Source organism: Cololabis saira, chromosome 4 (genome assembly GCF_033807715.1).
Source record: "Cololabis saira isolate AMF1-May2022 chromosome 4, fColSai1.1, whole genome shotgun sequence".
Lineage (NCBI taxonomy): Eukaryota > Metazoa > Chordata > Actinopteri > Beloniformes > Belonidae > Cololabis > Cololabis saira.
Genome location: NC_084590.1, coordinates 43,302,476 through 43,318,686, shown reverse-complemented (window position 1 = coordinate 43,318,686; position 16,211 = coordinate 43,302,476). Strand labels below are relative to the sequence as shown.

Genomic DNA, 16,211 nt, shown 5'->3' with positions numbered 1-16,211 from the left:
TATTATTATTGAAGTAATGTACATTTTAATGTCATTAGAAGACGACTAAATCTTTATTTTTCCATTTCAACCCTCCCACATCTGTGAAAGATTAATTAATTCATTTTACAAACCTACTTCGATCCTTTTCAGAATTATAAAATGATGAACTATCATTTTATCATTCTTAATTGCTTAAGACTTGAGTCTCCAAAAGTGTTGGAACGTGTAAGTTTTTTCTACCACGGGCTCCATATCCCAGCTGTCCTTGTTGCTCTTGAGTGAAAAGAAAAGGACCTGACTTATAATGTAAATGAATGCATGGGTGTGGGCTGTTTAGACCTAACTTTAATATGAACCACACCGTTTGAGTTTAAAGAACTCATCACATGGAGATGTGGGACTTTATTTATTGATTGATTCACTGTAAAAGAAAAATGAGTAAAGAATGAATGAAAATTATTTATCAATTAAAAAAACATATTTTTTGAAAAAATACAATATTTATAATAAAAAACATGATAAAAGATCATATTTTTTTATTTTAAGCGATGATAAATTCATATATTTTTTTTGCCTTTGACATTGTTATTAAAATATTGTACATTTCATTTTCATTAGAACACGCCTCAATCTTTAAATTTAAATTAAAAATAATTAAAAAAAAAACCTCATTTAAGAATTAAAAATTAGAAAATTATACTAGTTTAGTCTAATTATACTATAATTAGACTAAAAACTTTCTTTTAGCAAAGCATTTTATAACTAAACAATGCTGTTGTTTTTTTCCCTAGTTTCTTTTTTAAATTGTTTTATTCTCTTTTCTGCCATGTCTTTATCCCTTTTATCTCTTATCTGGATTGTATTATTTCTGTTTCCTTTTAATTATCAAACCGTAGCACTTTGAGATTTTCAATAATGTGAAGTGCATTATAAATACAATTATTATTATTATTATTATTATTATTATTATTATTATTATTATTATTGATTTTACAAACCTACTTTGATCGTTTTCAGAATGATAAAATGATGAACTGGCATTCACATTACATAATGACATATTTCTAAAGACTCTGGAACGTGTAGGTTTTTCTACCACGGGCTTTTAATCTGAAAGAACAAAGAGGAAGCGCGTTCTGCAGCTCCGCGTCAGTGATGCTGGAGCGGTAGAGGAGGGAGGGGGGGCAGCAGTGGCAGGTAAAGGTGTACGTGGTTCTCCATGAACGTGGGGGAGACGGGAAGGGGCGACGGCGTGAAAACCAGACGGAGACGGATGACAGGGGGAGAGAAGAGAAGTGGAGGAAGAAGAGAAAGAGGAGTGAGGATGTCGGAGAGGGTTGCTTCGTGTGGAAGCCTGTATGACAGCACCAACCTGCTGCTACAGTACTGCAACAACGGTGAGCTCTCACTCCAGCACACACAATAACAACAGTGATAATAATACAGATTATAATGAGCTGCAAGGGAAATAAACGAGAAAAAAACATTTGCATTTATATATTGGAGAACTGTCCTGGCATTTTATACGTGTGGGAGGCTGTCAATATACAGGACTGTCTCAGAAAATTAGAATATTGGGATTTTCTGTAATGCAATTCCAAATACAAATACATTAATACATTCTGGGTTCATTACAAATCAACTGAAATATTGCAAGCCTTTTATTATTTTAATATTGCTGATCATGGCTTACAGTTTAAGAAAACTCAAATATCCTATCTCAAAAAATTAGAATATTCTGGGAATCTTAATCTTAAACTGTAAACCATAATCAGCAATATTAAAATAATAAAAGGCTTGCAATATTTCAGTTGATTTGTAATGAATCCAGAATGTATGACATTTTTGTTTTTGTAATTGAATTACAGAAAATAAAGAACTTTATCACAATATTCAAATTTTCTGAGACAGTCATGTATATGTATATATATATATATATATATATATATATATATATATAAAATATAGCTGCTTATCAACCTCAAATGTGGTTTTGCAAATTAGCTGGACTCATTGCATCATTTGTGAGAGTGCAGCTTTCATCCCATCATGATGTTAGGCATCCATGCATTTATGTCTGATGTGCAGTAATTTGTAGTCTTTGACAGTTTGAGTGTCAGGAAAGAAGCTGTATGAGACTCATCTCCGTCCTTTTCTTCCCTTTTTCTTTGAGCTGTCGGTCGCTGAGTAAGTGACGTCACTGAAGTGATTCTCAGTTCAAAGTTTGTTTGTGTTTTTAATCCGGTTTAAGTCCTGCTCCTGTTGGACTCTTGGTCTTTATTCTGTCTTCATTTGCCTGCATCCTTGTGTGTCCGTATCTGTGACATCCTGCTTTACATGCAGCGTTTATGATGCAAACGCCATCATGCCGGTATTTGCAGCTTGATCATATCTGCGGTGACAGGTGAAGAGAGAAGAGACGAGTTTCTCCCGTCTGAAACAAAGTGCCTACTATTTTATTCTCGGTGCTATCACAGTCGGGAGAGAGTTACGCATGCAAATATCAGCTCAAATAACTGCTGAGCTTATTGCAAGGCTGTAATTATATGTTATCTGCAAGGATGGGCTTAGACAAGTGATCACATGATTGAAATTGATCTCTTTCAAGTAGAAGTGTAACTGAAGCCGGTCTGATTGAGTCTATCTGGACTCGGTGACGACACACAGCTCGGGTTATGTGGTGTAAGTGAACACACCGCCGGCCCCTGAAGCCCACAGACAGACAGCCAGACTGAGCGGCAGGTGGAGAGACAGCGAGGGGTCATGGGAGTCGGATCAGGGCCGTGATGTTCGTTAACCCGCATGAGCCATTTGGTGTACGCTCCGGTCCAAAACCTCCTGCAGCTCTGACGGTTGACTTCCCTGGAACCGAGGGACCAAAGCGCAGATGCTGAGAGGAAGGGAAATTAAAGACGGGAGTGTGAAATACGGGGTGTAAGTTAGAGGACGAGCTCGTTGGGTTCATCTGAGTAACACAAGCACTTTGTTTCCTTACACGTGAGCAATGGCTGGATTTTTTTCTTCTTTTCTTTTTAAATCTAGTAAAGCTGACAAGTTTCTTTGTCTCTATACCAGGGGTGTCAAACTCATTTTGCTTGGCGGGCCGGATTTGACCAATTTTTTTCTCGTGGGCCGCACGCTCAAAATAACAAAAACGGTGCGAACATTTTTTTTCTAATTCTTTTTTTTTTTTTTACATATTGTTATCTAATCCAATATCAGTTTAGTTAATTTTAAAGGAAATATGCACTTTGTTTACACTCTAATTATGTAAAATATATTTCTTCAGGATCTTTTCTTGAAATTTCTCTTTTTTTTCAAATTATGTAACATACTTTTAATATCATTTTACAAAGATAAACAGAAACAAGTATGTTTTTTTTATATTTTGCTTTTTTATAGGAAATTTAATTAAAAGCAAAATCTTTCTTATTACATCAGAGTGTTTCTTTGTGATTTAGAGATTTTTCCAGTACAATTAAGTGTATTTATTTTTAAAAATTGGCACGGATATTTACGCCAGTGTGCCGAAAAAGTCGGCACTTCTTTTTTAACTGTTTTGTCACTATCCTAGTATTCAAAACTGAAATTCTCCGAATAAATATCATCTATCATCTTTTTTAGCAATGATATTTTTCCTGCGAAAATATATAATAGTAGTCAGTTAAAAAAATAAACGACCGTTTACAAAGAAATAAAATCGGCAAATGCATTCTATAAAAATAAAAAAATGTCAAACTGCTCTCTTGGACGATGGATTTGTAGAAGAAATATATTATCGGATATGCTGCGATTCATGGCAATTATTTACGCCTTCCTTTTTAGTAAATTAACATTTCGGTTTTTTGCGTTGGAAACTTCTCGCGGGCCGCATGAAAACCTCTCTCGTGCCGCACGCGGGCCGAACATTTGACACCCCTGCTCTATACCGTTAAGAACCAAATGTAGCGCCAGCAGGTAACAACTGGTGATCTGTTTTTAGCCTTAATCTCTCCTACTTTACTCTTACCGCGCTGTCATGTGGAGGTTATAGAGATATGAACCATATATATATATAATATATACACGTCCAAACCATCTCAGTCTGCCCTCTCTGACTTCTTCTCCACCCTTTCCCACCTGCTTGCACACGTTTCTTCATCTGGATGTTGATACTGTTGGTATTTAAACTCCTCCCCTTCCTCATCTCTGCTCCCTGCAGCCTCACCGTTCCTCTTTGGTTCCTCGCATTCCTGCACACGTATCCTGTCTTGCTGCACATTCATTTCTCTCCTCTCCAGGGCACAACTCCACATCTTTAGACTTTCCTCCACCTGCTTCCTGCTTTCAATACATCACACTGTCATCTGCAAACAACATAAACCATGGAGATTCCCGTTTAGGCTCATTGCTCAGCCTGTCCATCACCACAGGAGTGGAGACGGGGCTCAGAGCCGATCCTTTTTTTTTTTTTTTTTTTTTTTTTTTTTTTTATAAAACCACAAACAAAGCACGAAACCGGCACGGAGCCAACCAAAACACGAACAGCAATCGACCTAAATCTTGAGATCTGATCGCAGTCTGAGCTAAGCTATCGCTACCGCTACCTAAACCCAAAAACTAGAGAGCCATCATGCAGGTGAACAAGCCAGTGTGTATGTCTATGTGTGTGTGTGTGTATGTATATGATCATGCGTGTGTGTGTGTGTGTGTGTGTGTGTGTGTGTGTGTGTGTGTGTGTGTGTGCATGTGACTAAATGACTATATGTGTGTATGTGTGTGTGTGTGTGTGTGTGTGTGTGTGTGTGTGTGTGTGTGTGTGTGTGTGTGTGTGTGTGTGTGTGTGTGTGTGTGTGTGTGTGTGTGTGTGTAATAAACCAAACAAAGCTCCACCTGAAGTGTATCTATAGTGGGGGAGGGGGGGGAGCGACCCCGCCACCCGCGAGACCAGAGGCCGACAAGGAAGAGCCCGGAACCCAGGCCACCGGCAAACCCCACAGAGGGGAGAAGTAGGAGGGAGGCAACCCACCGCCTGCGAGGCCCCCCCCCACGCCCGGCGGCGGCCGAGGGGGCCCGCGGGCGGGGCCCCCACGGCGCGGAAAGAAGCAGCCAGGGATCCCGCGGCGGCGGACCGCGACCCAGGCAATCCCCGGCCACCCGGTCCGGGCCGGACACGCGGCCAGGAGGCCCTCACCCTTCAGGCCAACGACCCCCACCCGGCAGGGGGCCAGCCTGCCCGGAGAGACAGAGCCGCCCCGGCCGCCGACGCGGGCAGGCGCACCCGTCCCCCACGAAAGTGGCCCTCCAAGACCAGAGGGGCGCCCCGCCGTAGAGGCAGCGGGGGGGACCGGAGACGGGCCCGGAGAGAGGGAACCCCCCAACAAGGCGACACCCGCGCAGGCCCGACAACGGAGGGCCCCAGACCCAGGCATCCCATTCATTCATCCATTCACCTATTCGATACCTATACTAATAATAATATAATATACTATACATAATAATAATAATAATAATACTAATAATAATAATAATAATAATAACCATCTTTGTATAATATAATATTGATAAATTATTAAGTTTTTGATGTCCTGCCAATGGAGGCTCAAATCCTCCATGGCAGGACCCTTCCATACCGCATTCTCACCGACACAGACATACAATCACGCACCGTTTCCCCCTCCCCGGGGGGGTCCAGCACCGCCAGAAGGCACCCCAGGCTGCACGGCGGGCCCCGCCAGGCCCGGGTAACCCGACCCACCCGTCCGAGGCCCAGGCCGGTGAGGGAACGCGGGTGATGTGGGACCCCCTCCCGCCCCTTGTGTTGAGTGCGTGTGATTAATGCCATAAAAACAGGGAGGAGGGAGGGCCAAGTATCGATTGACACCGACCCCCCCCCCCTCCCGAACTACGTGTCCTTGTCAAGTGTATTTATAAAGTGTTGAATGTGCAGTGTCTAATTTGCTGTTAAAACCGTGAGGCGGGGAGTGCCGGGCCACGCGGGACAGTGCCCCCCACGACCCGGACCCCCCGCCTTTCGCCTATGTGCGTATGAATCGTGTAGGGGGGGCAAGAGGGGGAGCGGAGGCCGAAGCCAGGAGGCAGGACCAGCAAAGCTGGCCCTGATAAGACACCCGCGTCCCCCCACCGGCCATCCAGTAGACGGGGGCCGGCCCCCCGAGCCGGGCCAGGGCCCCACCGTACCTCCACGGGCGCCCCCGGAGCCGCCGGAGCCCCCAGACGGAGGGGGAAACGGTCCAACATCCTCCCATTCCTACTGACAACATAAGACATAGATACCTGGGAATGGCGCCACCCCGCCGCCGCGCCCGCCCGTGCACCCCCCGGTCAGGGGAGGCCCGATATCCGGACCCGGCCCCACCCCCCCCCGAGGCCACCCCGGCGGACACCCCAAGGGTCACGGAGTCCCCACATCCGCAGGGGCACTTGGCCCCCGCCCAGCGACGGAGGACCAAGGCAGCAATGCCCCCCCAGCGCAGACAGCCACCCCCCACCCAGGCAGGACCGGGCCCTCCGGGTGGGACCCAAGGGCTACGAGATCACCCCCCCCCCCCCCCCCCGCCCCCACTAGGTAACGAGGCCAATAATCGGGGACCACAGAGAGTGCAATTCAGCCGAGTGTTGTTCAGTGGAGGCAGACATTATCTCACTACTAATATGATCTGATAAAAGATTCCTAAAATGGTTAATACATAAACTGGATTTTTGTTTCCAATTTACTAGAATGGTTTTCTTTGCGATACATAAGGCAGTGAGAACCCGGTGTGTCCAATTAGGATCTATTTGAGTGTCTCCCAGGTGACCTAATATACACACCGTGGGGCACACTGGGATTCTGTGGTCGATCCATGTGGATAAATCCTCACAAATCTCCTTCCAGAACCTCTGTACCGGTGTACAGAACCATAAAGCATGCATATAATTATCTGGGGTGTTCTCTGTGCACTGTGAACAGATATTAGAGGTGACAAAGCCCATCTGGAACATCTTTTGTCCAGTATAATGTATTCTATGAAGAACTTTATACTGTATAAGTTGTAAGTTTGGGTTTTTAGTCATAGTAAACGTATTTAAGCATATTTGTGACCAAGAAAGCTGGTCGGTATTCAGAGAGAGATCCGCCTCCCACTTGGAGATCGGGAGAGAGACTGACTCGTCCAGTTTAGACACTAACCTGTAAAGTTTTGATAACAACTTTAAATTGCTTAGATTTAATAAATCTATTATCTTAGCGGGAAGTTGTAAGTCTAATTGTCTAATTTTGTATGTTTTATTTATTATGGCCTTGAGTTGTTGATACTCTAAAAATGTACTCCTGCTAACTCCGTATTGAACCATAAGTGTATTGAAAGGTACAAACTGTCCTCCTACAATTACGTGCTGTAAATACCGTATTCCTTGATCTCTCCATTGAACGAAGTTAACCATCTTTTTATCATTTTTCACGATGTCTGGGTTGTTCCATATGGGTGTACGGTCACATGGAAAAAGTGAAATTTTAGCTACTTTAAGAAATTCCCACCAAGCTGATAAAGTTGTGCTAATATTAATGCTTTTGAAACATTGATGACGTTTGATACTTTGACTAATAAATGGTAACTCTGAGATTTCTAGTTCGTTGCAAAACACTTGCTCTGAGTCCAGCCATTGACTATCTAAAGGATGATCCTTTGACCATTTTACAATATACTGTAATTTATTGGCAAGGAAGTAATGCTGAAAATTAGGTAGCTCTAAACCTCCATATTCTTTAGATTTCTGCAATGTCTTTAAACTAATGCGTGGAGTTTTATTTTTCCACAGAAATTTTGAAACACCTGAGTCCAGCGATTTAAACCAGGAAATAGGGGGTTTGAATGGTATCATTGAGAAAAAATAATTTACTTTTGGTAAAACCATCATTTTAATGGTGGCTATTCTACCCATGAGTGAAATGGGGAGAGAGCTCCATCTACTAAGATCATCTTCTATTTTCTTTATAAGCTGAACATAATTTAATTTTATTAACTCTGACAGCCTAGGGGAGATGTTTATGCCCAGAGCCGATCCTTGATGCAGTCCCACCTCCACCTCAAACCCTCCGTCACACCTACACCACCCACCACACTTCATCTGCTACTCCAGACTTCCTAATACAATACCGTGGCTCCTCCTTCTTCTTAGTTTGCAGATCTTTACACAGCTATGACTTTGGGAGGCTCAGTCTGATGGTGCGGCGTTAGCACACTTAAGAGCGCAGCGGCCAAAGTGTTTGCAAGTGTTCCCTTAGAAACGAAAGAACTGGAAAGATTTTAAACCCTCCTGAGTAGGGATGGGCGGTATGGACTAAAAAATTGGTAAAATATCGCCCATCCCTACTCCTGAGGGTATATGAGGGGGTCTGTCGTCTCTGAGAGGGCCGTGGTTGGATTTTCAGTCAGGAATTGTGTTAACAGGATAAACAACATTTAAAATTGTGCTGGAAACATGTTTGTGTGAATTATGACTCAGAGATGAGAACTGCACAAAGTTAAGAAACGTGACGAGTCCTCCACCTCCTCCTCCTCCGCCGCCTCCTTTCTTTTGCTCTTTCTTCATCTGCCATCTGTTCTTTTCCCAGTAAGCAGATCCTTCATGCTCATCCTCTCGTACCTGGTTATAAATTAAGCCAAATGCGGTTCGGATTCTCTGTTTATGGCTGTTGTTTATGGCTTTGTTGTACTTTATTGTACTCCGGCGCCGCCAGATGCCCGGCAATATAATGAGAAGCTTTACAGCATCATTTAAATGATGCTTCTCAGGTAAACTCCACCCACCCAGAACTTAACAATACCTTCTTTAATGCAGAATACGTGTTGTTTTAATCCTCCATAAATCCCTTGAATCATACGTATTGTACAGGATAAGCACATTATTTTTCATTTTTTTCAATCTCCAGTTCATATTTGAGCCTCCTGCAGGGCGCTGAGTTTCTCTCAGTCACGCATCTTGACTTTAATGTCAGGGTATAGAGTGGAAACCTTTTATTTCTTCTCAGCGGGGCCGTTTTCCGGGATGTATTTATACATCAGCCAGGGGTGCAGCTGTAATCCCCGATTAAAACGTGTTCCTGCGGGGCTCAGAGACGTCTCTGCTGCGTGGACAGACGTGGAGAGTACAGTCTGTTCCTGCAGCCGCAGATTGACGGCTGCAGCGGAGCGAGGGATGCTGCAGCGACGGGACCTGTCAATCACGGCACAGCAGGGATTCCCTGACTTATGATTCAAATTCCACAAAAAGGGTGAAAAAAGAGGAAAAATCAAAGAGGATTCTGTAAACGATGAATTATAGGATTTTATGATCATCTGCAAGAATGAAAAAATCAATATTTTACCTTTTTTATTTAATATATAATGATTTAATTAAATGGAGTTTGGCTTGGAGGCCCAGTTAAAGATGTATTAACTGGATATTTATCAAAAATCTGACCCGTCCAGTCTGATTTTGGCCACTTCTGAACCACAATCAGACAAATAAGATGATCAACCAGTGAAAATGGCACTACTCTGAACCGTTTTAGAGTCTGTTGTGCAGCGAACGGGAGTCTGGATGCGCAGGTTTCCACGTTTCACCCGGGCCAGGCTGAGGATTCTACGTGTTTCTGAAACCTGACACCTCAGCTGAGCTTCTGAGTGTTGAGTTCAGTTTATTCCCAGACACGTTTTAACCCACGTCAGCTGAATTTATATAAAGCAATACATTTTTTTTTTATAGAAGGGGGAACAGACTTTTTACTGGCTTAGTCATCATCGCTTCCTCAGCAGTCGTCATCATACCGTGACGCTCAGTTTGTACCGTGCCGTCTGAGTGGCCGCCAAGGCTAACGATGATTGGCGTAAAGTGGACGTGTTCAAGCCTGTTGGCTCCACCCATTTCCAACATGGCTCCACACATTAAGAGGAAATAAACGCTTCAAAACATCTTCAGCCAACCTAATGGTGACATCAGGGCTGGGCGTTATGACCTCAAATCATTATCACGATAAACTGGGCAGTTTGACCTCGATAACGACAAATGTACGATAACTGTTAGCCGGCAACAAAACATTTCTATTATCTGATTGGCTGATTGGTCACACTACACAGCCCTGTTATATCGGTTGCTTTTTCATTTGAACCATCAGCCACTTTCTTGGGTTTCCCTTCTCGTTCAGACTGGATGGGTGCAGTCTAGGGATGGGCAGTATGGACTAAAAAAATTATCACAATAATTTCTGGCATTTATCCCGATGACGATAAAAATGACGATAAAAAAAATACCAATTCAACTCCACCTTTGTAACTATAAATCTATCACCACATTCAGTCTTTGGAGCCAAAACACTGCTCTAAAATAATACTAAATGCTACTAAACGTCATCAATGGGAATTTATCTTTCTTTCTTTCTTTCTTTCTTTCTTTCTTTCTTTCTTTCTTTCTTTCTTTCTTTCTTTCTTTCTTTCTTTCTTTCTTTCTTTCTTTCTTTCTTTCTTTCTTTCTTTCTTTCTTTCTTTCTTTCTTTCTTTCTTTCTTTCTTTCTTTCTTTCTTTCTTGCTCATTTCCTTCAGGCTCATTTCCTTCCTTCCTTCCTTCCTTCCTTCCTTCCTTCCTTCCTTCCTTCCTTCCTTCCTTCCTTCCTTCCTTCCTTCCTTCCTTCCTTCCTTCACGCACACGTACGTTGTACGTCGCTTTAACGCCAAACCTTTTAACGCCGAACATAAATCAAGCTTTCACACAAAAACGCCATCAACGGGAATTTATCATTTTTACCGCGAGATACAAATTCTTACTGTGGGGAATTTTTTTGACGGTATATCGTGAACGGGAAAATATCGCCCATCCCTAGTGGAGTCATGTGATTACAGACACCGCTCTCTTCAAGGGGAATGAAACTAACCTATCAGCACACAGTCAAAACAGACAAAAAGATGTTTACTGTCTTCTTTTTTAATCAAAACACCGAATTTACCGACATGGGAAAATTGATGTCTGTCATCCCAGTGAATGTCGGTATCGGTAAATTTTCGGTTTATCGCCCAGGTCTAGGTGACATCACAGATAGTAACCTTTACGGTCTGTGGTTGGATTCCCAAAGGTCATGAGCTGGGCTGAACTTAGTTAACCCTTGTGCTGTCTTCGGGTCAAGGAAGGAAGAAGGGAGGGAAGGAAGGGAAGGGAGGGAGGGAAGGAAGGAAGGAAGGAAGGAAGGAAGGAAGGAAGGAAGGAAGGAAGGAAGGAAGGAAGGAAGGAAGGAAGGAAGGAAGGAAGGAAGGAAGGAAGGAAGGAAGGAAGGAAGGAAGGAAGGAAGGAAGGAAGGAAGGAAGGAAGGAAGGAAGGAAGGAAGGAAGGAAGGAAGGAAGGAAGGAAGGAAGGAAGGAAGGAAGGAAGGAAGGAAGGAAGGAAGGAAGGAAGGAAGGAAGGAAGGAAGGAAGGAAGGAAGGAAGGAAGGAAGGAAGGAAGGAAGGAAGGAAGGAAGGAAGGAAGGAAGGAAGATTTGAGCCTGAAAGAAAGAAAGAAAGAAAGAAATATATGAGCCTGAAAGAAAGAAAGAAAGATATGAGCCAGAAAGAAAGAAAGAAATAAATATGAGCCTGAAAGAAAGAAAGAAAGAAAGAAAGATATGAGCCTGAAAGAAAGAAAGAAAGAAAGAAAGAAAGATATGAGCCTGAAAGAAAGAAAGAAAGAAAGAAAGAAAGAAAGAAAGAAAGAAAGAAAGAAAGAAAGAAAGAAAGAAAGAAAGAAAGAAAGAAAGAAAGAAAGAAAGAAAGAAAGAAAGAAAGAAAGAAAGAAAGAAAGAAAGAAAGAAAGAAAGAAAGAAAGAAAGAAAGATATGAGCCTGAAAGAAAGAAAGAAAGAAAGAAAGAAAGAAAGAATGAGAAGAAGGAAGGAAAGAAGGAAGTAAGGAAGGAAGGAAGGAAGGGAGAAAAGAAGGAAGGAAGGAAGAATGAAAAGAAGGAAGGATGGAAGGAAGGAAGAAAAGAAGGAAAGAAAGAAGGAAGGAAGGGAGAAAAGAAGGAAGGAAGGATGAAAAGAAGGAGAGAAAGAAGGAAGGAAGGATGAAAAGAAGGAGAGAAAGAAGGAAGGAAGGAAAGAAGGAAGGAAGGAAGGAAGGAAGAATGAAAATAAGGAAAGAAAGAAGGAAGGAAGGGAGAAAACAAGGAAAGAAGGAAGGAAGGAAGGAAGGGAGAAAAGAGGAAGGAAGAAGGAATGAGAGAGCAGGAGGAAAGAAGGAAGGAAGGAAGAATGAAAAGAAGGAAGGAAGGGAGAAAAGAAGGATGGAAGGAAGAATGAAAAGAAGGAAGGAAGGAAGGAAGGAAGGAAGAATGAAAATAAGGAAAGAAAGAAGGAAGGAAGGGAGAAAACAAGGAAAGAAGGAAGGAAGGAAGGGAGAAAAGAGGAAGGAAGAAGGAATGAGAGAGCAGGAGGAAAGAAGGAAGGAAGGAAGGAAGAATGAAAAGAAGGAAGGAAGGGAGAAAAGAAGGATGGAAGGAAGAATGAAAAGAAGGAAGGAAGGAAGGAAGGAAGGAAGGAAGGAAGGAAGGAAGGAAGGAAGGAAGGAAGGAAGGAAGGAAGGAAGGAAGGAAGGAAGGAAGGAAGGAAGGAAGGAAGGAAGGAAGGAAGGAAGGAAGGAAGAATTAAAAGAAGGAAAGAAAGAAGGAAGGAAGGGAGAAAACAAGGAAAAAGGAAGGAAGGTAGGGAGAAAAGAGGAAGGGAAGAAGGAAGGAGAGAGCAGGAGGAAGGAAGGAAGGAAGGATGGAAGGAAGGAAGGGAGAAAACAAGGAAAGAAGGAAGGAAGGGAGAAAAGAGGAAGGGAGGAGGAAGGAGAGAGCAGGAGGAAAGAAGGAACAGGAGAATTAGGTCATTTTGACCCGAAGACGGTACAAGGGTTAAGACATGGGTGAACGGTCTGTGGTTGGATTCCCAAAGGTCATGATCTGGGCTGAACTTGGTTAAGACATGGGTGGACGGTACGGGCCAGACGGGACCCTGATTTAAAGCTAGCTGTGAGAGGAGGCTGCAGATACAGGCCGTGTTTGGGCCAGACATGGTTCTGTGTCGTCCACATGACTGATGTTGTACCGTTAAAGTTCTGCTCCTGCAGTGCAGTTGTCTCGTCTCGTAGCAACATCCATGGTGCTGTATGTGGGCCCCCCTGAGCATCTGTGTGAGTGGTTACGGCCCTGCTGCTGACGCTATGTGCTTGTATACCTGAAAAATGCAACGTGTCATTATTCCTTTTTATGGTTTCATCAAAAATGTTCAATACTATTGGCGACCTGCATCTTTAGTAATGAAAGCTTTTGACTAATTTGGAATATACTTACAGCGTCGGGCTCTGCTTTTAAACCGAGGCTGTTTTCACCTCATTTCAAGACCTGGTAAGATGTGTAAGTATAAATGTTATGAGCTTATGACCTATAAATGTTATCAGCATCATTCTGGCTCCAGTATTTGAACAAAGTCGCGTTTCGACTGGATTCCAGAGTCAGAGGTCGATCAGTTCTTGTTGCTCTGTCCTGATATCAGCTGAGAAAAGGAAAAGTATCATGACTCGTGGGACATAAGAGAGTGTGTAAACCCGGTATGAACATACACCGGTCATGATAGTCGATCGTTATCTACATTTAGATAATTACAGTTGCAAAAGTGAAGTGCACGTCGGTCACGAGTGGCGTCTAACCTTTATGTGTGTGTCATTGATCGTGGACTCTGCAGCATCTCTTCCTGGTGGTGCCTGGCTGTGCTGATGCTGATGCGGTGTGTGTGTGTGTGTGTGTGTGTGTGTGTGTGTGTGTGTGTGTGTGTGTGTGTGGGCCCTGAGCCAGGCTCCGCCTATAGCTAATGACAAACAAGGGATGTTGGCAGAAGAAGATAGTAAAAAAGAGGAGAAAGAAGGAGGGAACTGGGGGGTGGAAGGAGAAAGTGGGAGGGGCTCAGGGAGGAGGAGGAGGAAGTGGGGATGAAGGAGGGAGTGGTTCAGCAGTAGAGGAGAGGATTTGTGAGGAGAGGGAGAGTGTGACGGAGCCCTGGTTCCAGCCGGGGAGGAGAATTGAGCCAGTGGCCGGACGACTGACCGGCCGACTGACTGACTGACTGGAGGGAGGAGTGACCGGAGGGGTGAGCGAGGGAGTGAGCGAGGGAGTAAGTGGAGGAGTGTCGGACCCTCGGAGTGCTACGATGACAGGTAGGAAGACGAGCTCCACCTCCAGCATCACTTCTTCACCGCCGCATCAATATTTCAGCAGCTTTCAATTTTCTCATGACACCTGCACCGACCTGAGATTACCCATCTCACACACACACACACACACACACACACACACACACACACACACGCACACACACACACACACACACACACACACACACACACACACACACACACACACACACACACGCACACACACACACACACACACACACACACACACACACACACACACACACACACACACACACACACGCTCTCTTTTCATCATCCATATCTCTCCGCCTGCCGTCCCACCATCTCTTCCTCTAATCACTTCCTTCTAACTCATCCATTGTTTCTTCAGTCCCTCCATCCATCCATCCATCCATCCATCCATCCATCCATCCATCCATCCATCCATCCATCCATCCATCCATCCATCCATCCATCCATCCATCCATCTCTTCTGTCTGAATCAGTCCATCAGCTTACTTTCAAAGTCATGCTTGTACAGTAGGTATCAATGACGGTATAGAGGGAAGGGGTGTGTGTGTGTGTGTGTGTGTGTGTTCTGACCGTAGAGCAGATGAAGGTGAACCGTCTGCTTCACGTGTCCCTCTCTCATCACCTCGCTCTCTTCTGATTGTAACTTCTGACTCATTAAGTCCATTTCTTTCACGTATTTGCTGTTTCTGAGATCCGTCAGGTTGCAGAACAGAACAGTAGCTGTGGAGATTATATGAGATACCGTAGCAGCTCAGCATCGCAGCAAACTTTAAAGACCTCCTGACCTGTTTTATTGGATTTTATGTTTGATAAGATGGAGGCTCAGGTCGTCGTTTCCAGCCCCCGCCGTGGTTAAGTTAAGCGTGTTTACGTCCACGTCTGTGTGTATAACTTGAACTGATGCAGCGCTGGGATGTGTTTGTGGAAAACTTGGATTTTAGCTTTTATCTACTGGGGTTGGATCAGAGTTTCAGTGATGCAGAACACGAGATATTTGGTGCTGCCGAATCATTGGGATGTGCATGGACAAGGCTGAACGAGGCTCAACAAGACTAAGCGAATCTAAGCAAGACTAAACGAGACTAAACAAGACTAAACAAGACTAAACAAGACTAAACAAGTCTAAACAAGACTAAACAAGTCTAAACAAGACTAAACAAGACTAAACAAGTCTAAACAAGACTAAACAAGACTAAACAAGTCTAAACAAGCCTAAACAAGACTAAACAAGACTAAACAAGACTAAACAAGCCTAAACAAGACTAAACAAGACTAAACAAGACTAAACAAGACTAAACAGGACTAAACAAGACTAAACAAGACTAAACAAGTCTAAACAAGACTAAACAAGACTAAACAAGACTAAACAAGACTAAACAGGACTAAACAAGACTAAACAAGACTAAACAAGTCTAAACAAGACTAAACAAGACTAAACAAGTCTAAACAAGTCTAAACAAGACTAAACAGGACTAAACAGGACTAAACAAGACTAAACAAGACTAAACAAGTCTAAACAAGCCTAAACAAGACTAAACAAGACTAAACAAGACTAAACAAGCCTAAACAAGACTAAACAAGACTAAACAAGACTAAACAAGACTAAACAGGACTAAACAAGACTAAACAAGACTAAACAAGTCTAAACAAGTCTAAACAAGACTAAACAGGACTAAACAGGACTAAACAAGACTAAACAAGTCTAAACACGACTAAACAAGACTAAACAAGTCTAAACAAGTCTAAACAGGACTAAACAGGACTAAACACGACTAAACAAGACTAAACAAGGATAAACAAGACTAAACATGCCTAAACAAGACTAAACACGACTAAACAAGACTAAACAAGACTAAACAAGTCTAAACAGGACTAAACAGGACTAAACAGGACTAAACAGGACTAAACAGGACTAAACACGACTAAACAAGACTAAACAAGACTAAACAAGTCTAAACAGGACTAAACAAGACTAAACATGCCTAAACAAGACTAAACACGACTAAACAAGACTAAACAAGACTAAACAAGTCTAAAC

At 43.1% G+C, this 16,211-nt stretch overlaps 1 protein-coding gene across 3 annotated transcripts in view; it reads left to right on the top strand.

Annotated features, from left to right (window-relative positions):
- Positions 1-1,201: 1,201 nt before the first annotated feature.
- eml2 (EMAP like 2) overlaps positions 1,202-16,211 on the top strand; it is a 57,653-nt gene continuing 42,643 nt past the window's right edge. For 2 of the 3 annotated variants that reach the window (XR_009782505.1, XM_061719861.1), the window contains exon 1: positions 1,202-1,379. Coding sequence is in view for 1 of the 3 variants with exons in the window: in XM_061719861.1 (XP_061575845.1) it covers positions 1,202-1,379 (178 nt within the window). In the remaining 2 variants the exon portion in view is untranslated. Of the gene's footprint in view, positions 1,380-14,030; positions 14,162-16,211 lie in introns of those variants that run through there. The other variant, XR_009782506.1, reaches the window with a different exon arrangement.